Raw genomic sequence first — 23036 nt, forward strand, 5'->3', positions numbered from 1 at the left:
TAGAAATATCTTTATATTACACGTATTGCCAAATTAATTGTTCGTTGCTCCCATTATTAAGATTTAAACTTTGGGCAAAAAAAAAACAAAAAAAAAAAACCAATAAAAAAAAACAAAACAAAAAAAAAATAAATAAAAAAATGCTGGATGTATTGGTTTAACCTGACCAAGTCATTATATAAATCTAAAGAACAAAAATGGCAAAAAAAAAAGTATAATTTAATAAAAATATACAACTCTTCTTTCTCTTTGAGACGGATCTGAAAACAGTGCACACACACACAAACACACTTTTCATTCAAAGTTCACTCATACACAATGCACACACACTTAAGAGAGAATTATCCACAGTACCAGCAATATCAAGTAATTTTCTTTCTGCTCCTGCTGTAAACACTTCGATTCTTGCCAGTACATTGTTTAAATACATAATTAGACCCAGATGTGCCCCAATGGAACAGTGTGCAGCTTCAGAACCAACATGAAAAGCACATCGCTGGATGCGCTGAAAGGTCCACGAAACCCTTTATATACATCACAGCTACACACCTTACAGTTCAGGACTGAGCGCGTTGAAACTGGCCAATGTGCAACAACACAGACTAGTTTGGCTCGGTTAAGGTGCGTTAGACATGTAACTTCCTGGTTTGTTTGTTTGTCCTTTTTTTTTTTTTTTTGCTTCCCCCACCTGAGTGCTATGTGTCCTCATAGTTTCCTATGAGACACATTTTGGCCTCTAAGTCCACTCTATGTCCATCAGTGGCTGCATTTCAACAAACGGGCTGTCTTTTGTGTTGGCAGCTGCACGTCGCAGTCCCTGCCAGTGTATGTGGGTGAGTATAATCTCCAGCATGTAGTACAGGGACCAGCAGAGTGCGAAACAGCCCAGGAGAAGCAAAAACTGCAACGAGATGGAGAGAGAGAAAACAAAAGTGTTTCCTGAGACAACAATATAAAACATACAGAAATATGATCTGATATTTATAAAGCAATAGTCAGCGGTCTGATATACTGAGGGAAAATAATTTAAGTATGTTTGGTCACGTTCTACCGAGTGAGTGCGATGGCTTTTATACAAACAGGTGGGTTTAGTATAATGCAGTAGTAGTTGTGCGCATTATATTTAGCAGACAGCTGTTAAACTGAATACGAGGGGCGTTCAAGTCAAACCTTTAATTTTTTTTTCTTTTTCTTTTTTTATACGCAGAATAACAGAAAAACTCCCTGTATTTCTCTCTATTTAATCCCCTGCTACACTAATGCACTTATCTAGAGTTTTACGATTGCTTGGATATCATGAAGGTGGAAAGTTTACTCTCAGTATGCCGAGGCCTTGATCGGACCACCTGCTTCACGTCTGAAACACTGACTTGAACTCCAACTTGATAATCAGTTATCAAATTGGACTAGATTGACAAATTGTTAAAAAAAATATATTTCATATCTTTAGCAGGAAATACAAACTGCTTCCTTCTTTTGCAAATCCTCGTATTTGTGACTTAAAGAGGCAGTTGGTGCGATACTGAAGTGGAAAGTCAGCCAGTAGATCGGCAAGACTAAATATAAGCACTTATTTACTTCTATTATCATTATCGATCAGTTTTATGCCTTTATTCACCAGAAATTAAACCACGAGCCCTGGTTTGACTTGGACGGCCCTCGTAGTTCGAGCTGTGCTACATCTAGTTGACTGGCAAGCTTAGCCAACGCTGCTAAACTAGTTTATAATGAGATTAGAAACTAAACAATGTTGGAAAAAGTAAATAGAAACAAGAAATGAAATATGATTGGCTAATACATTTGGTCATCTGCAGTATATAACCTTTAGATTTGAAAGGTATTCTGGGAACTCTGGGTATAAGGTGGGATAGATGGGATGTCAGTTTATTGCAAAGCACACGCACAAACACATTAACACACACTTTTGCAGTAAGCTGAACTGGTTGTCTATGCAATGCATTCGGCAGCAACAGCACTAAGGATCTTAATTTTGTAACACGTGGGAACCATTTAAGTCTTAAAATGGATCAAGAATGCATTTACGATGTAAAAAAACAAAACAAAACAAACAAAAAAAAAAAGAGCGTGCGAGTGTATGCGAGTGTGCCTGAGTGTGTGTGTGTGTGTGTGTGTGTGTCTGTGACGCCGACATACCTTGAGTGTGTTGGAAGTAAACGGTATCTCAGGTTCAGGAGGAAGGTCCAAGCCTGGTGGACATGGAATGGAGAAATTGCTGTTTAGGAACTGACCGCTCATCGCTTCGTCCACAAGCCTGTCAATCAACACGACGACAACCAATTAGAGTTCAGCTACAGTGGAGGGAATTAAACTCCCTGGCTTGTTTTTTTCTTTTCATCTAAATGTAAAAAACAAACAAATGAACAAACACTGGGCCATCTCTCCCACCTCTGTCTGTTCAACACTTCCTCGAAGGACATCGTTGAGCCGTATAGAGTGAGCTTCCAGTGCTTCAGCATGCCCAAAGGATATGATGGATCTCCTGCAACAGTGAGGGGGGAAAAAAGGGCAGACAAAGCGAATTTTAGATTCGGTCTGAAACAGATTTCCAAAGTGCCACAAAAAAAAAAAAAAAAAAAAATCTTACTGTGGTCAGTGACGTAGAGGCTGTACTGGCCGACAGCTTGCTCTCCCCAGCACCGGACAGTGGAGAAAGTCCAGTCTCTGAAGCCAGTCGCATCTCTGTACAAAACAAACAAGAAAAAAAACGTGTTAGATTCATGCGTTCAAAACGTGAATCTCTTTATGCGTTCAAAACGTGAATCTCCGGGGGAGATTTTAGCACTGCATCTGCGTTTTATCCCTTTTAGTTTGGGTTCATGAGGCCATGTAATAGAGAAGTGCTTTTGAAAAAAAGAAAAAAAAAGACACACAAATGGTTTAAGCTGTTGATCCACAAGCAGGCGCTAAGGGTTTTCACATGAGGCTGAGAATCGCTCCAAACGTTTTGCTTCATTATTTTTTTTAAAGGAAGCAGGCTGTAAGTTTAAGAATATGATATTTGTTTTACGCCTTATGGACAAAAAGACGTGTAGCTTATTTTAAATAAGATTAACTTGGAATCCGTTTCTAAGCCTGAAACTGTATTCTTAAAACTAAAATATAAAAAAGCCAGTGAGGCAGGTTACATAGAAATACTGCTAAGCAACGTGTACTGCTATCTTGTCTGCTATGTATATCAAACATGAGAAAAAAACAAAACAAACAAACAAATCAGCTGGATATGGCGATTCTTTTGTGTGGTGATTTGTGCATCTCCACGCTGACTTCTAAAATCAATTACTTATAAAAAAATATATATATTGAATTCATATATGTTTGCATTAAAATAGTGCAGTCCCTCTAACTATACTATAAACTAAACTAAACTTCTGCTAAACTATACAGAAACTGCCAGGCAGCACAGCATCCTGTGTGAAAGGAGCGAATTATTTGTGTAGTTTGTTTATAATTTTTAAAGAAAGTTTTATACTGAAGCAGGATATTTACAAAATCAGGAATACAAATCGAATTGACAACCTGTCGTGATAATATTGTATCGGTGGCCCCTGGTGATTTCCATTCCTAAAATACTGTTAATCATTAATAAAAAAACAAACAAACAAACAAAAAAACAAATAAAAAATTAAAACCACAGCTTTTAGGACAGCATGAACGCTGTCCTGTTTGTTTGCACGAGAGAGAACTGACATGAGATTTTGAGCTTACGTGTCTAAGGTTCTCTTCGCTCCGATGAGCGAGGTCATTCCGCTCGGGCAGACGAGCACAATCTCGACATTTCCACGGCGTCGGTGAGTTAAGGTCACCGTGACAGCCACGTGCTCCAACGTCTCAATGCCTGACTGTCTGAGGTCTACATCTGAGACTGAAAGAAAGAGAGAGAGATTAAAATCATTAATATTCATTAATGTCACATTCTCTATGAAAAAGTTTGATTTGTATCTCAGGTCAAGCTGCTTTTTTTGTGGACAGCTCGCTTGTCTCCCACTGAAACGGTTCCAACAAAAATGTTTGCGTGCGGGTTACGTTTCAGCAGTGCGCCTTGACAAATTGATCCGGACCTGGTGTGGAGCAGGGGGTTATGAGAACCAGAGAACAAAAGCAATCTGCCTGAATACCTGCTTTTACTCCTGTTCACGAGTTGGAACAGTTTTGGATTATATGAGCTGGCTGATACACAATGCGTGCTTGCTTTATCACCTTCGGGGTGGGCCCTGTGTCAGCGGCGTGTGTTATGACCCTGCACAGAGCAAAAAGAACTCTTCTGCAGGGATGAAAGTTGTGTTCTTGTCCTCGCCTTACTGAATTCCTGAAACCAGTGACCGTCTAGCTGTAATTCCTTGGCATTTCCTCAAACCTTATTTGCTCCCACACACCATCTCCATATAGGGAAGTAGCAAGAGAGACAAGAAAGAGACGACGACACCGCTCAAGTATACGTTTTTAATTTATAGTCTGCTGATTTGAGCCTATAGGCTGTTAACACCATTCCAGCTTCTGGACCAACTGTAACAAACATTGGCCACACACACACACCCACACAACAACTATGCATGATGGCCACAAATACGGAAATGCTGTAAATGAGGAAGAGAGATGAGAGAAGCTATCGAGCTGTATGACTAAATTATTAATCTCTGGCCTGATTGGTAAATCAATATTGTTTTGAGTTACATTGTGTGTGTGATCGATGAGTGTGTCGTTTTGGAAGATACAGCAATCTGGGATTGTTGTCTAGTAAATAAGCAAACACATGAATGCAGTACAATCTGAATGCAGAAAAAATAGTAAATCGCCATTGTCTAGGAAACGAGATTTTCCCACGAATAATTGTGCAACCTAGCCTGTGTAAATTAAATTACAAAATAATAATAATAATAATTATAATAATAATAAAAAGAAACGATTACAAAATAGTTGGGAAGCTTGTGTTTTGTGTGGGTTAAAGAAATCCCGCCTTCTGTGTTTTGATTGGTTATAAGAATCCTGTCTTGTCTATGATTAGTTAAATACCTAGAGCACGAAGGTGAGACTTTCATTTTTAGCGCCATATTTGTCAACTATCAAGTCTTAGTATCAGTCTAAACAACATTTATGTGTAAATAAGTGCTTTGAAAATAATAATCATGATTACTGAAATCATTAAAAAAAAAAGAGAGAGAGAGGGGTCCCGCCCTCTGAGTTATGATTGGTTAAAAGAATTCAGTCTTGTCTGTGATTGGTGCGATACCTAGATCGTACCGATACCTAAATCGTGTTTTAGCACAGTTTAGCTCATGTCGTACAATTTATTAGCTATTAATTATTAAATCTCATTGCTAATTGCAAAATAAGATTGATATTAATAATGAATATTATTTTGTTCCTGTAGTAAACTGTTGTCTAGAATGATGCTAAAGTATATGAGTCGCTCTGGGTTTTGCACAGGGCTGCAATAATGGGACAATTATTTTTTATTATTATTATTTACGTTTTTTTTTCCTTAAGGTCCCTTTTGGCATTCCGTACTGCTCTGTTGGTGATTAGTTTTCTACACCGGTTGCCAGAGGAACAACTTGCACAACAATGTTTGTAGTAGGGCTGTGCGATTAATCGAAATCGTATCAAAATCGCAATGTGAATATGCGCGATTTCTAAATCGCCTTACAGCACGATTTTTTGCGCGCTCCCGACTTTTCCCGCAGTATGCTGTTTGAACCAATCACAACACAGCGTGTCTAAACGGGGCCCGAGAACAGGAGACTGAGCTTAACAACAAATAGCTTGCAGAAACAGGGACACACACACACATACACGCACACACGAGGGCTGAAATGATTCCTCGAGTAACTCAATTACAAAAAATGATGGAGGCAAAATCTTCTGCCTTGAAGCTCCTTTTAATTAATTTTAAAATCTTGCGTTGTTTTTGCGCAATTATTTGTTTGAGACGCAAACAGTTAGCTGTGTATTGATTTGATGGAGTGTTCTGTTGCGGGCTGCAAAATGGAAAGGAGCGATAAAATTATTAGCGAGCCAAGAGAAGAAGAAACCAGCAAGTAAAAACTACAGATAAAGCTTATGTTATGCCTGAGCTGTAGATTTTGAAACTTTTAGTCCTGAAAGTTAAGTTGCACAACGTAGTGTTTTTGTATAATTATTTATTTTAATGTGTGTGTTATGCGATAAAATGCCCCCCCTACATAATCTCTATCAAATGTATTAGGACACCACAATCAAAAATTCACATTATTATTAGCAAATATATTATTAATATTATAATTTGCCCTAGGCACGTGACAAATTAATACAAAATTAATTAATTAAGACATGTAATACAAATTATCATATGTTTATTTTGTGGCACATTTATTTTGTAAGGGTTTGTCATGTAAAAAAAATTTACACTAAAAAAATATTGTTTATGATAAAAAAATTACACAAAACGATTTTTATTATAAAATAAGCAATATAAAAATATACATTTTATATAAAAAAGATACATAATTTATATATTTATGTCTTTTTTATATTGCATATTTAATAATCAAATTAGTTTGATGCAATTTTTTAAATCGTACATCATAAACCTATGAATTCATGTTTTATTATAATATTTGATAGGGATTATGTGGGGGGGGGGGCAATCCGTTGCAGGGAGGCATTTCAGTTTTCCTTTGAAAAAATGTTTTCTATTCACACTGTAAAACATGTCTATGTGTCAAAATTGTGAGTAAAATCGAAATCGCAATATTGTTTAAAAAAATTGTGATAGGTTTCTTTTGTCCATATTGCACAGCCCGTTCGTAGCTGAAACTTTACATTAAATCAAAACACACGTAATTGTTACTATGCTTTCTGCGAGGTGTTTGTTTAACATTTATTAAAGTCTTCGGTGTCAGTGGCTTTGTCAGAGATAAAGCTGCAACATTTGTTTTTTTTTGTCACAGGAAGAAAACATTTGTTCTTTCTTTCTTACATGACAAGATGTATTTTCTTTTGTTTTTATTAATTTTAGGACAGAATACAATAGAACAATAGAGGAGGCAAAAAAAAATAAAAATAAAAAAAAAAACAGTGAAGGAGTGCCTAAAGGAGTGCCTGCTTGAAGTTATATGTTCTGTTGTCTTGCTGTGATATCAGATTCCGGATGTGCAGTCATGGAAAAATAATCAACTTCACCATGGTAGCTGGAACTCTGTTTCATCACAACAACTTGTTATTAAATATTTTCCCACAACAGCACGCACACACACACACACACATCCTTATGTAATGAACCGAGATCATTAAAGTAAAAAAAAAAAAGATCATAAAATAAAAAATCTTCCTGCCTTAACATCTTCACCTCTCTAACCCATGTTAATTAGGACTCTTTCGAAGGAATTTGCTCTACGCTATTATTATTATTATTATGATGATGATGAAATGATCTCCTACTGGGCTGACCACTCAGTGGGAACCAGATCCACAGGGAAACGCTTCATTCTGAATGAAAGCTGTGAGTCATGTACATTAGCATGCTGTCCGTCACTCTGTAACTGGTTTGTTTTCTTTCCAAACTATGTGCCTGATGTTTTTCTGGGCAGCGGCTGAGATGAAAAAAAATTCCCTTTCTCACTTTCACACTTTCGCACACACGTACTGTATTACAGGGACTGGTGGAAATAATAAAGGTTCTGTATTTTCTCAAACTGATGAACTCTCGTGGTTTAATTCTCCATGTGACTTACAGCATACATATGTGTCGGTGTGTATGATTTTTATCTACCAACAATAAAAGGAGTGAAGGAATGAAGATGAATAGAAATAAGAGAACAAAAAAGGGATGAGAAATGGTTTTGGCTTCTCTGCATTCAATGACACAGATGTTGCAAAACATTTCCTAATAAGGCCAGACTGGTGATTGCCAGTTGGGAGGGATTTGCCAAACTCTCTCTCTCTCTCGCTCTCTCTCCTTTGCTCTCTATCGTAATCTCAAACAAACACTCATGCTCACTGCAATCAGCCTCCTTGAGTAACGAGTAGCAGGGGTTGGATAATTTTTTTTTTAACTACAATTCACTAGAGACTTGCCCTTTTAGATGTTAGGTTTAATGAAGGAGGAGTAGAATCTTTTATTTGCTGAAGAATCCTGAACAGAAAATTATTTTATCTTATATAACAGCGCGGTTAAATTCTTGATTTTGATTAATTTTCTACAGTTACAGCGGCAAAAGTTATGTTAAAGCACTTATTATAAAACATTTGTGTTTCTATACAAAAAACTAACAGACTTGTAAAGCATTGTTCCTTTATGATATATAACTGATGCTTATTAAATATTTTGAGACGGAGTTTTCGGTGTCAAAGCTTCAGAACAGGTAAAAGTAATAAACCTATGCACTCAAGTGCGATTCAGGCAAACAACTAAAGCTGCAATATTTGGGCATTTTTATTAAATGCAATTCAATACCACTAAATCTGATTTTTTAAAGTATTAAAAATAGATTTTTTTTTAAATTTAATAAATGTTAAAATACTTTGTAAATTGTAGAGTTAAATTTTTTTAAAGAATCAAGACATAAGCTTAGGCAGCACAAATTATAATCTTTGGCAAAGTGACTTATTGAAGAGATTATGTTTTAGATTTCTACAGCTGAGCGGGTGAAGGTTAAAGACCTTGCTTAAGGGCCCAGCAGCTTAGCAGTGCTGGGATTTGAACTCATACAGCAGCGGTAGCTCAGCAGTTAAGGCTCTAGGTTACTGATTGGAAGGTTATTGTTCAGTAGACTGCAACTGCTGGGCCTTTTAACGTATTTATGAATATTAAATGAAATAAATAGGAATTTTTATTTTGTAAACGCTAAAAAATGGGCTGTTTATGTAATAACCTCAGCAGCAACCTCATTTCTCGTTTCATCTGTTCCAACTACTCAACAATCAGCATCACCATTATACTAATCACCGTCTTGATCATCTGTCATAATCTGCACCTGTTCACAATGTGTGGCTTAACACAAACCAAAAAATAAATAAATAAAAATTTTGACTGAAAATTAGAGCCAAAATAAATAAATAAATAAATAAATAAATAAATAAATAAAAAGTCCTGCAGGAAGCCTGCAAACTTCAGATGGGCCCGTACATGTGTCTTCTTGTGGAGGGGGACCTTGCTGTGGCGCTGAAGAATTTTAAACCATGGAGGCTTATTGTGTAACCAATGGTTTGTGTGGTGACTGCTTTGAGATCATTCACAAGCTCCTCCCATATAGTTCTAGATCGTTCTCTCAGTTTTCTCATAATTATCCTTACCCCATGAGGTAAAATCTTGCATGGAGCTCCAGACCGAGGGCGATTGATGGTTATTCTAGTTTTCGTCCGTTTGTGAATATTCACTCCAACAGTTGTCTCCTTCTCGCTTCTTGCTGATGGTCTTGTAGTCCATCCGTCCATTCCAGCCTTGCGCAGGTCTACAACCTTGTCCCTGAGGTCCACTGGTCTTGCTCATGGTGGTGAGGTTTGAATGGCTTTTTATACACTTCGTTAGGAGCATCTTCTTAAATGAGTCTGTGTACCACATGAGCACATATCCTCATGTCTGTGAGAGCCAGAATTATTGCTGGTTGGTAAGGGATCGAATATGCACTTTACTCACTGAAATGCCACTCGATTCATAACATTTATATAATGTACAGGGTGGGCCATTTATATGGATACGCCTTAATAAAATGGGAATGGTTGGTGATATTAACTTCCTGTTTGTGGCACATTAGTATATGTGAGGGGGAAAACTTTTCAAGATGGGCGGAGACCATAGTGACCATTTTGAAGTCGGCCGTTTTGGATCCAACTTTTGTTTTTTCAATAGAAAGAGGGTCATGTGACACATCAAACTTATTGGGAATTTCACAATGGTGTGCTTGGTTTTAACGAAACTTTATTCTTTCATGAGTTATTTACAAGTTTCTGACCACTTATAAAGCAGTTATTAGCAGTTTGCTAACTGTAGCATGGGAGATGGGTGGTCTCGTAGGGTGTCTTGCATTGAAATCTGCTGCAATGATCCGGTTACTGCGTTCACCAGACATCAACACACAATTTCTATCCGCTCCTCACGTGTCATTAGTATGTAAACTGGTAATAACTGGATCCAAAATGGGCGACTTCAAAATGGCCACCATGGTCACCACCCATCCTGAAAAGTTTTCCCCCTCACATATACCAATGTGCCACAAACAGGAAGTTAATATCACCAACCATTCCCATTTTATTAAGGTGTATCCATATAAATAGGTGTATCCATATAAATGGCCCATTAAGGTGTATCCATTTTTTGCCATTTCTCCACCTCTAAGATTCAGGTACTGCTGTCCTCTTTTTATCTAAACTGCACTTATCAATTATTATTCTAACTAATTAGCATATGTGTGACAAACTCAGTTTAATGTTCATTTTCATTCATGTTCCAATACAGCCCCATTCACTCAAGTCTTACCGTTAATGCTGAGGATGAGTTTGTCGGGATAGGCTGGGATCGTCTCTCCTTCTTTTAAAATTGGGCTTGGATAAGATAATAGGGGTGGCACAGTCTCCCAAACCTGCACGCACACACACACACTAAGTGAGCTCTGAGTTTCATGTACGCCTCTAAACATAAGAGGAGAGTTAAGTGCAGGATGTACCTTGGCAGCGTTGACCAGTCTCCAGGCATTGAGCAGACCGAAGCCATGCTTGTGACTGTGGTGGAAGCCGGCGCCGTTGGTCTCCCAATCCGCATCCGTGTCGTACTATAAACACACGCCGTTTCACATATAAAATGCATCAACGGGAACACAAACAGAAACAGTCTACAGGTAGTCCCTGAATTACAAATGTGCTCTCTGAACAGAATTTGTTTGTAAGTTGAATTTGTTCTTAAGCCTGACAAATTATACGCCTTTGACATGAATAAACGATGTAAAGCATACCAATCCACTTGACTGAATCTCTGTACCCTTTCCCCACACTGCCATCATGCTGCTAAAAACAGTACCTGCTCCTAAGGAAATGAATCATGTCATATGTAACAGTGTTGTCTGTGCTGCCTTTAAATTTTGAGGGGGGAATCCCGGACGCCATTTTATCTCAGAGCTGTTTTCTGTGAACTGTTTAGTTAAGGATTTTCCGAAATTAGGATTTTACACAATCAGGACAGGACAAAATTTTCTATCATCATGCTCCTGAACTGATTCATTAAAACATGTGAGGCCGATTAATTTCTCCCGCACCCCCACATGCGCACACACATACAATATACCGGACTTTAGACATTTTGAACATTACGCACTGAAAATATTGTATATAGTTGTAAATATTGGTATCTAGTGCACTGCAGTGACTATTTTTTTTTTTACTTAAAATACACGAGCTAGTTCCAAGATTAAATTTAAAAAACTAAAAAAAAGATAAACTTTTCTTGGATGATCGACATATTGATTACGTCTTTAAATGAATAAATAAATAAGAAGAATGGCTAAAGATATCGGAATTATCCTGTGTTATTCATATACCTAATTATACTTTGCTTTCATAAATTCCTTGAAAATGCTTCCTTCTTGCTTACACCTCCACAGATATGAAAATGAAGATGAATGCTTTGAATGGATGTGTATTCATTTGTGCGTTTGTAATGCGGGGGCGTACCTGTGTAGCCGTGTACGTGATGATATGCTGAACATCTCTCCATGTTAAGCAGGGCCGCACCTGTAGCATCAGTGCCACCATGCCCGCTGCCAAGGGAGCTGCTGCTGATGTACCCGTGTGCCCTTCGGTACAGCCCGTCCCCTGCTGGAGCGACCAGTCTGAGGTCACCTACACACAAACATGTTTGTACACACACATTATTATTCTCTGTTCGCAGTGCTGTCGGATTCTTGATCATGATCGGCTATCATTTTTCCACAACATCACATCTGTACACATCAGGATCTACCGGTTTGGAAATGAATCAACTTCAGACTACAGTAATGACTAGTTATAGATAATTACTTACCAATTAATGCAAAGTAATTGGCAAAAACCCACTAGCTTTATAAATCGGGGTGAACTCGAATGTCTAGTACTCGAGCAAGCAAACGCTTTAAAATTAATACTGTGTGACTGTGTGAAAAAAAAAGAGAGCTTGAGGTCTGAGTTTGGAAAAAGAAGCCGATGAGTGACGCAGCTCGATGGTTATGCTAACAAACTGAAGAGACTGGGACATGACGACTGTCTAAACAAATCTCCAGAGCGCAATGTATTTAGGTGAGATCATAGAGAAGTCTATAGGCTGTTTTTAACAAACGTGGAGCTCTGACGGAATGCGTGGAAACAGAAAAGTACGGGAAAATCTTATTCTAAATTGATTAAAAATGGAAATACAATAAAAAATACAATGGCAAGTAATCAATTTGCCTTAAAACATTATACTTTAGGCACCTGGTTAAAATTAAAACTTACTGAAGTCAGTTTTTCCGATTTGCTGTGCGAGGGGTGTTCAAGTCAAACTGGGACTTCTAACAACCAGTATGGTATCTCTTTTTTAAATGACCATTTGAATAAAATGGACAGAAATCCTGAAGCTTCTTTACCAGTACATAACTGGTGATTACACTATTAAATTACATGTTAATTGAAGTATTGTCTGCTATGTTCTAATAAATAACATTTATACCAGGGGCACTGAAGTTAAACTTGGACTTTTAATTGTGCAAAAAGAAGGTGATGTTTAACATATCAAAGTTTTATAATACGAAGGGTGTTTAAGTCAAACTGCAGAAAAACACGGTTCTGAGAGTAAAAACTCCCTTTATTTCTCTACATAATCCCCTGCTACATTAACGCTCTTATCCCGGTGTTTCAATACTGCTTGTATAGCATCAAGGTAGAAGACTTCCTTCTTCATGTTTAAACCCGGGAACTTCTTTAATGACCCAAAACATGAGGAAATGCCTTGGAGCGAGGTCAGGACTGGACAGGGGCTGTGGCAATAACTACTAGCCGAGTTCCTGTAACGTGCAAGTGGTGCTTGTACAGTTCACAGTTCAGACAGATCCGTCTCTTCCGCAAGTTGGCGACAAGTTATCCATCAATTTTTAAGGATCAGGCGCTGGATTTTTACAGGAACAGCTGCAGTAAGCGACAAGCTACCTTGGACAGGATCGTCATTCACGGACTTACAGCCAGTTAAATGTTTTACTGCGACTGAAAGTCCCATCACCGTACTGTGCTTGAAGACTTGGTAAACGTCAATCGTTTTTATGCCTTCATTTATGAGAAGTTTAAATAACAAGCCCTGGGCTTGAATTAAACGTCCTTAGAAACAGGCTTCTTCTTTTTTTTTTTTTTAAACAGATTCTAGATATTTCCACTTGCCGTCATCATACATGCTCACTATAACTGTGCCATTTAATAAAATTAAATCGAATCGATTTTTTTTTTATTTAGGACCGATTTACACTATTTAAATAAATAAAAAAAAGACAAATTCCACAGCATTAGCAGAAAATAAAAACTGCTTCACATCTCCTGAAAATACTCATGTTTTGCAAGACTATCGCTTATGTTTATGGGGCAGTTGGTGCAATACTACCATCTACTAGCCTGACCTGCTCGGCAGGAAGAAAACTGGCAGGACCCAAGATCTATTGTTCACTTAGCAAATGTTTAACGTTGAATAAATGTTTTTAGAAAATTTATAATACTTTAAAAGCCTATAAGAAAAGAAATATAGCTGCTTAGGACAAATCACACAGTGAACAGTGCCTGGTTTTGAACCATATTGAAAACTGCTGGAAAATTTAACTAAATCAGCAGTTTACCCATGATTCACAGCTCAAATGCTTACACAGCTTGACCTTACAGTTTTTCAGTCACATGATAAGTTCCAGCTTTACTTCTGTTCCTTTCATTAACGTGAAACAAGCATCTCCCTATAAAAATCTTCACCATATAAAGATCGACCTGCTGTGCTTCGTTAAATAACACAGCTATCTATATAATCTGTTTATAAATTAGACCGAGATAACATGGAGTGTTTGCTTTTGCAAGTATCAAAATAATTAAAACGCCATTCTTTCTCATGATCGTGACGAGCGTTAGCAGCGGCACGACAACGACTTGACTCGAAGTGCGAGCCTGGTTTTCTGAGTCGAGGTTGAGGTTTTGAATAAGCTGTAATGGCTAAAACACAGCTGAGGTCTGAGGTAGAGCTGCCAAAACCGTGTCACTATGGACACGGGGATAAATAACGGCAAACAGATCTGTACAGGACAGGCTTTCTAAAAGCAGGCCTTTTCTCCCTGTACACTATGTGTGCGCGTGTGTGACTATTCTGAGAAACTAATCTCGCTATACTAAACAGTACTGTAACAACATACAGAGATGGTGTAGTACTACTGTTTATCGGAATAGAGACGTGCATCATATGTCAGCGCTACTGTTAGCTCTACTGTTTATACACTGAAAGCGTACAGAGCTGTGGATAAATGGTAGACCTGTCATACACACTCACGGCAAGTGTCATAACATTTATGATATACATCAGCTGTGTCTTCTCATGAATTATTAAAACGCAAAGGTGCCAGCACGGATGAGATAATCCTCAAAGACGTTCCTGACTTCCTGTTTGTTTCTCAGTATGCTTGTGTAATTAGATACTTCTTGTTAACAATACATACTTGTTTTACAACTGATTCTAGCACTGCATGAACTTTCTAGCTTTCAGATTTAACCAGTTCCCCTGGATTAACTTGTTTCCCAGCTCAGACATGCATTTCATTTGCCATGTATTGAGAGAACGCTTTGATGCATGAACTGACAGTAGGTCTGGTTAAGCTAGTCTGTACCTTTCAGTTTATAGTGTACAGTACCGGTTAAAGGTTTGGACACAAGTTCGGATTTATTTTCTACATTCTAAAACAATACTGGATTTTTTTTTTTTTTTTAAACTGTTAAATAACTCATATGGCATTAGGTAATTAAGCAGACATGAAGGTTAGCCTTTCTGGAACAGTTTGCATGTGCAAAACCCATCAAGCGCCATGATGAAACTGTCTCTCACAAAGACCTTCCCAGAAAAGCAAAACCAAAACTTACCTCTGCTGCAGGGGAGAAGTTTTTTTTTTTTTTAGAGTTACCAGCCTCAGAAATCACCAATTAACAAACAAACAACACCTCAGATTAAAGCCGTTATGAAGGATTTACAGAGGCTTGTCAGAGTCACATCTAACACATAGACATGTATCAGAACATTCACTGGTCAAAAGATATTATTGCACATTTTGAATGCCTTCAGCATTGTTTTACCTTGTAGAAAAAAATTAAATTCAGAAACGACCCTGGAGTTAGAAGGTGTGTCCAAACTTTTGAATAGTCGCGTACGTTAGGGATGGCACATTTTTCGCAAGGTATAATTAAATATGTTAACAATCAGTACATTTTTATGTGACGCAGAGGTCCAAATAGTTTACAATAAATATAACTAAAAAAGCCCTTACTCGTGTATTTTTACTCATTCAAACACGAAGTTGTTTAAAGAAAAAAAAAATGCTCACAATGCTGCGTAGTTGTCTTCCCCCGCTGCTAAAAGTGACAGCCAACATGGAGGCACACTCTTCTGCATAGAACGGCATCTTTCCGTTCTCATCTACTGCACCTAAAACACACACACACAAATATAATTTAAGTATATTTTTAAGTAGTGCTTTAAGTAAAATAACAGATTTCAATGTTTGAAATTTATAGTAAAGATGCAGGCTATTTATTTACACGCATATATATATATATATATATATATATATATATATATTTTTTTTTTTTTTTACGCATTTTAATTTTTTTACCAATAGTGACTGTGTAGATGGAGTTAGCATAGCCGTCGTAGTTGCAGTTGTCGTCATACAAGCCTCCGTTGCCACTAGCAACAACAAAGATACTCCCGAAGCCTTTTCTGCCAGCTTTGACGCCATGCTGTAGTGCTGCCTGTACATATAATTACATGTATGTATTAAATATTCAATATTAGAACTAATATCAGACAGACAGACACAGTCAAAGTTGACCATTATCCTTTCCCCACACCCGTTGCAATACCTGGTAAGAGTGCAAGAAAAAAACAGCAGTACATTGGCGCTAATAAGAAAGTGTTACCTGATCTTACTAAACCAGAAACACATGTGGTATGCAAATTTCTACAACATTGTGTATTCTGCCTTTCATCCCAGTCAGGAAACATCTCTCCAGGGAGCTAATTCCTACCCTGCACTTACTCGCCTGCCACGATGCTAGAGATAACATTTTTTTTTTTTTTTTTGGCAAAACCAAACACTCTGCAGTCGCAAAAACGCTTAACACGTTTTTCTTATCTTTTTCTAAACAAGCATCTATGAGTCTGCTGCTCTTCTGTTTTACAGAGTTTACATTAAGGTTTCGTAAGAATTACAGATACGGTAAACAGGCTAAAACCCCAGCACGGGGGTATAACTCAGATTTCGTTTTGCTTGCAGATCTTCATATTAATGGAGTACAAACCCCAAGAGCATGGTAATTATTTCTTGCAGAGTACAGCAGCTCCTGCGATTGCCTTTACAGGGCCAGCGAGACGCACCGGAATAGCCGTTACTAAACGCTTTCCATGATGCGTGCCAAGCCTGTAAAGGAATACGGCAGGAAATGATGCCTAGTCATTTTTGAGCATTTAATGAAGTGCTAACTATGAACATTTGAATAAACTTGAAACGCAGGCTATGTCGAAATAATGTTCTTGGACTTGTGGGAGAAAAAGATTTAAATCAAAAGATTCTTAATTTCCATCAATGTTACAGAAGCTCTTCTTCCATGATTTGTAACACAAATTATAAAATGTATTTAATTTAAAAAAAAAAAAAAAAAAAAAAAAACTTGGGCTGATTCTAAAAACGAACGTGGATGTGGTTAAAATCAAAATTAAAACGAATCAGATTTCATGCAGACACAATAGCCGAAGTGGAGGATAAGAATTCCAGCTTGAGAAATCTAACCGGTCTGTTTTTTTTTTGCCTCCGTGTATAAAATGGCACCGATTCCAACCACTGACCATTAAAACATCTGGATCTGATACAATATCGCCATGCAACTGACTGAGTGGATGGAAAGCTGACTGTATGGATCCAAAAATTCGTGCCTGACAGGAATTATATACTTCTTGAAGAAACTATATGCTACTGCATATAATTAACCCCCTAGTCACAGAAAAGAGAGAGAGAGAGAGAGAGAGAGAGAGAGAGAGAGAGAAGTATGGGAAAATGAGAAAACTATTCCTTAAGACTACATAAAATTTTTTTTATCAAATAAAAATACGGAGACGGCTTAATGACGGTGCCCTCTGCAGGAGAAAGTAGTAAATACAAACAAGATCAGTCTGTTAAGGTTTACAAGGTTTTTTTATTTTACGACGAGCACTGAAGTTAACTTGGGCTATAAACAGTTGAAGCTGTACCACAGACCTGGCCCAGGGGGTGTGGTCCATCAACAGTCCGTCCGTCATCATCTGGTCCCCAGCTGTCACAAAAACAAAATGCAGGAGTTATCAAGAAGCTAATATTTATATTTTATCTAAAAAGTGTCACCATGTCGCAATGCTTATTAAACTGTTCAGTTTGACTTATTAATACACTCAGCACCTGAACGGCAGGAACATACTGAACGTACAACATAATGACAACCTGCTTCTTCAAATAATTAACTAGCAAGTCTCTGTTCTCACACATTTAGTCATTTTAAAATTGTTTACACGCCGGAACGTGCAATTAACTTGTAGCCGCGAGCTTCCAACACGCTACGGGTTAAAAGTAATTACAGCATTTTTTTAAGCTCTTGTTTATGATCCCATATCATGTGTTGCAGCGCTTTTAAAGAAGACTGTATGTACAGAATCAGCAAGTCAGTAATAAGCAGACTGTAAGCTATGTGATTACCAAAAAAAATTTAATAATAAAGTACCTGCAGCTGTAAACATCATTGACCTGGTAATGTTTATTAAAAGCCACAGCCTCCATGCTGTCGGTGAGGGGTCCGTCCAGAACTCTGATACCTGAAAAGGCAACATTTTTAAGCCTGTATACATCAAACAACACTTAATATGTGACACAAGCAGTGAGATACTTTTTTTTTTCTTATGTGAGGTCATTCTAGATTAACTCAGAGCTGTGAGGTCATGAATTGAGCCTTAACACTCATGGATGTTATGTGTGAGAAGACGTTTGGTTAAAATCTGTTCAGGTAAAGCACACAATCAGCTCAAGTGAGCAATATGAAATAAGTGCCATGAAAAAGTATTTGCCCCCTGCCTGATTTTTTTTTCTTGCATATTTCTTACACTTAAATAATTCAGATCATCAAACTAATTTTAATATTACACAAAAATAACCCGGATTGATACAAAAACCTGTTTTTGATCATTTCATAATTTATAATCAAAAAATTGTCAACAAGTAAATGCCCCCTGAGGTTATACAGCAGGTCAATGATACGAAACACACCAACGAATCCAGTTCTGAATGGGTTAAAAGTCACTCTGAGTAGCCTAGTCAAAGTTCGGACTTTAATCCGATTGAGATGACCTTAAACAGTTCAGTTCATGCTTGAAAACCTTCCAATGTGGCCAAATTAAACAATTCTGAAAAGAAGAGTGGGCCAAAATTATTCCACAATGATGCAAAAAAACCTCATTGCCAGTTATCACAAACACTTGACTGCAGTTGTTGCCAGCAAACCAGTTATTATCTTTTAGGAGCAATTACTTTTACACAGAGGGGTTAGTTAGGTTTGGGCAGCGTTTTTCCCCCAAAAAAATTATTTTAAAACTGCATTAGGTCAAACAAATATGCCAAAAAAAAGGAAGGGCAAATACTTTTTCACAGCACTGTATGTATTTATATCCGACACGCTTTACTTGTGTTCCGCCCTCATGCCTGCACCGACCTGCCACCTTGCTGCCGTACGCGACTCCCACGGCGCAGAAGCTGTTGTTGGGCACGGCGGCGATCTCGCCCGCGCAGCGCGTCCCATGGTGGTTATCGCTTTGCGAATCCGGGTGAGGCATCGGGTCCGGATCGTTCGAGTTCAGGTCGTAGCTGCCTTCAGGAGACTGAGACAAAAAGGGAAGTCTGATGAATGAGCATTGTGTTACCTCGACAAGAAAGAGGAATAGAGAGAGGAATTGCTGTGATGTGCTTACGTAGTTGGGCTTGATGTCCTCCAGTGTGTGCTGCAGGCCGTCGTCCACTACGACCACGGTCACGCCTGCACCGGTGATGTTATGCTCCCACACGCCGGTCACGTTGATGTCCATGCCGCGCTTCATGTCATTGTGCTGTTGAGGTGACACGAACAGGGACGGCGGAATTAACACAGACATTCATTCATTAATTAAAGTAATGATTTTAAGCAAAAAAACAAAACAAAAAAGTCTTCAGTCAATTAGCGCAGTCTTAGGGTAACTCTGGACAATTAACTGTCATTTTCCCCACACGACACTAACCTTACTCGCTCTTGTCTATTTCTTTTTTACAACATCAGAAAAATTTGCCCATTTCTTTCTACACAGGCTACTCAGATGCTTGGTCAGTCCATTGATATTTCAAGACTGGACTACTGCAGGTCTTTAAATATTTGTTTTTTCAATATTTGGGTTAATAATAAAAAATAAAAAATAAATCCCCAACAGTGTTTGACTAATAGTGTTTAGTTAGTAACCTAGTTTAAGGATCTATCCAATGATAGAAACTTTAAAGCACTTTTTCAAGTCGCTCTGGACAAGTCGCTCTGAGTAAATGTAACAATGTTTTGGCATAGAGCTTGGACTTACAAAGGTTTTACTTGCATTATTCGCATGGCTGGCGAACAACACTTACATGGTGCTCACATGAGTCACACCGTATTTGTTCAGCACTCACGTGGCACTCACACTGTAGTTAGTGGTTTAGTAGTCACATGGCAGTCGTATGGCATTCAATCTGTATTCGAAAGGCAGTCACTACGAATTCATGCAGCAGTTTTAAGGCGGTCGCACAACAACATTTGCACATCATTCACATGGAATTCACGTGGCGGCTTTCCTCTGACTTCAAGTGGCATTCACATGGCATGCCCAGCTGTCACTCAAACATTAAGGAAACAAGTCCTGGCAAAGTAACCTTGTCTCACTCACAACCCCGTCCATGCAACGCAACCTTGTAACACTCGCATAACCGTCTCTGCTTTCGCACGTCAGTCGCTCTGTGCTTACAAGGTATTTGTGTAATATTCATGAACCATTTGCACATCTCCCTTGCTCTGCATCATTATGGCAATAATCTGGTAATAGTTTGTAAACAAGCCGCCCATCACTTTGTGTTTATGCAGCACTCACACAGCATTCGCAGCAGTTGCTCTGAATTCATGCTGGGTTCACGATTCATTCACACAGCACTCACTATGCATTAAAGCGGAATTAACAAGGCATACGCAAGACATTCATACAGCAGCCGTGCTGCATTCCACTCTGTTGTTCTGTGCCTTTATGCACCATTTACACACTTTTTTTGCTCAAGATGCATTCACAATGCCTAACAATGCACCAAACTGCACCCACTATTCATAGACAAAGCATTCAGGATACAAGTTATGTGAAATAAGTTATAGCTTAAGTTTAAAAGGTTTACTTATTGTTGAATTATTCCTCTTTTTACATTTAAATAATACTATGAAACAAATTACTTTGTCTTTAAAAATTAGATGAAGCTCTGTGACTTTAATTTCATTCTCTCTTTGCACAAACTCACCAAATGCCACTGGCTCGGGTATTTGGGATCGTTGAAGATCATGCCCCTCTTGGACCTGCTCAGAACGTTCTCCTGCAAGTGCCAGACCACGTGAGGGTGGGCGTCCAAGATCTGCCCGGCTGCCGGTGGATGCTCCTCCTCTTCCGTCACCTGGCAGAGCAGGTAGTGGCCATGGAGCTGCCCGATCTGTCCACGGCTCTCGAGACCAGCTTCCAGCGCCACACGGTGGGCCAGATCGTCGAGAGAGTTTTCGTGAGGCTCAGAATCGTGGCTCAGTTGGATCGCCCAGGAGCGGCCAGGCTCACAGGAGGGTAGGGGATTCTGCAATTCGAGTGATACAAAAGATCGCAGAGGGAGCGATGTCAGGAGTAAGACGACGGTGAAAAGAGGGAAGGGGGATGATGCCATAGCAAACAGGTGCCACTTTCAATGCAGCTGCACCACATTAGCCCCAAGCCCTGAAATAGAACAAAAAGAACGAAATTCAGTATTGAAACTGTATTTCTAAAAATTCTTTTAAATATGACAAACTGAGAGAGTAAAAATTCTCAGGCATCCAGCTGAAGAATAATTAAAGACAATATTATTAATTGAAGACTTTTTTTTTTATTAGGGAAAAAAAAGGAAAGCCAAGTTGATGTGACTCAACTTCCAGGAAAAAAGGAACAGAGACAAATGTGCATATTTTTATTATGATAATAATAATAATAATAATAATAATAATAATAATAATATTATATACACAATATATATAATATAAAGATATTACATATAATATAAAGTTTTCCTTTTTTAAAGTGTATGACTTTTTCTAGAAAAAGAAAAACTTTATATTATATTATATTATATTATATTGTATATAAAAATTTATTATTTATATTATACTATTATATAAGTACAATATACATCATACTATTTTTTCCCTGAAGTGTGTAAGAAATTCCTGTATAGAAACGAATACATAATCGAATAATCAAATTACAGTAGTTAGGAATAAAAAAAAAACAGCCGACTGCTCAGATTATTATTATTATTTATAGGATTTAACAGTTATAATGAGCGACTCTGACTTTATCTACATTTTCGTGTAACTGACAAATACAAATATGAAATTAAAAAAACTCTGATAAACAGATTTTTCAATAACACCTAAAATAACTTTTCCCCCAGGCAGATAAATTATTATTACTACTACTACTATGTATATTGTTATTATTATTTTAACACCAGACATCCGCGTTCATGTTCATTAAGACAAAATGTTCACGAAGGTGTTTTACCACCTTCACATCCGCATGTTTACGGTCTTTCACGTTCCCCCGCACGCACCAGCTAGCCCGCCTGCTAACTCGGAACTCCTCCGTCGCCGTCTTTTTAACTGTCCAAACTCTGTTTTTACACTCTAACACGAACTAGAACATCGTACTACAATGCCTACTATCACCTTACCTTCACATAAACCTCGGACAAACTTCACCGCCCCACATTATTTTGACACTACTCCACTTTCTCCGCGCTCCTCCATGCTACCTTGACAGCTTTGCTGTTTATTTCCGCGTTGTTTTCTGTTACGTCATATCCGGCGTGACTATTGCGCGTGGCGGCAAGATGGCGCTGTGGAGAGAATGAGTAATAATGATGATGGAGCAAAAAAAAAAAAAAGTCCCGTTGCGTAGCTTGTTACAGCTCCAGCTTAAACAATGAATGATTAACAGCTTTTAAAAGTGATATTAAATACCTCAAGTTCATATAAATGATTAAACACATTAATGTTTAAACACATACACACCTACTCTATGTATATACTGTATACATACTGTACAGAGTGTCCTAAAAATTTGACATAATTTCATAGTCTAACCAGATAGCCAATTCCTGCTTAATAAATTTTAATGAGATGTGTAAAAAATAACTACGTTTAATGTTTTCCTTTTTAAATTATTTTTTAACGTTTTCTTTCCATTATAATGACAACGTGCTGTTGAAATGGCCACCACGTTCACCTGACTTGACGAGATTTTTTTCTGTGTCTATGTGAAAGGACTGCTCTTTATCCCCACCTCTTCCCACAGGCCTAGAGGAACTCCAGCAGAGAATCATTGAGGCGCTGGAGAATGTTACGTAAGATACGCTACAGCGTGTTTGGCAGGAGTTGGACTACAGACTTGACGTGTGTCGTGTCACATGCGGTGTTCGGTTATAAAATCTATATCAATTTGAATATGTTGTTGGAATGTT

General features: G+C 38.0%; 1 protein-coding gene across 1 annotated transcript; it reads right to left on the reverse strand.

The window, feature by feature from the left end:
* Positions 1-121: 121 nt before the first annotated feature.
* pcsk7 (proprotein convertase subtilisin/kexin type 7) lies at positions 122-22358 on the reverse strand. The gene is made up of 16 exons (XM_053486902.1): positions 22248-22358; positions 20799-21256; positions 19214-19348; positions 18958-19123; positions 17977-18067; positions 17481-17535; positions 15840-15978; positions 15552-15652; positions 11662-11829; positions 10662-10766; positions 10475-10577; positions 3727-3883; positions 2606-2700; positions 2407-2500; positions 2155-2272; positions 122-901 (listed from the first exon to the last, which is right to left on the reverse strand). The coding sequence occupies exons 2-16, from the start codon at positions 21204-21206 to the stop codon at positions 737-739; spliced, it is 2100 nt and encodes a 699-aa protein (XP_053342877.1). The 5' UTR covers positions 21207-21256; positions 22248-22358; the 3' UTR covers positions 122-736.
* Between the last annotated feature and the right edge of the window lie 678 nt (positions 22359-23036).

The sequence above is a fragment of the Clarias gariepinus genome, chromosome 25, assembly GCF_024256425.1.
Source record: "Clarias gariepinus isolate MV-2021 ecotype Netherlands chromosome 25, CGAR_prim_01v2, whole genome shotgun sequence".
NCBI classification, from domain to species: domain Eukaryota; kingdom Metazoa; phylum Chordata; class Actinopteri; order Siluriformes; family Clariidae; genus Clarias; species Clarias gariepinus.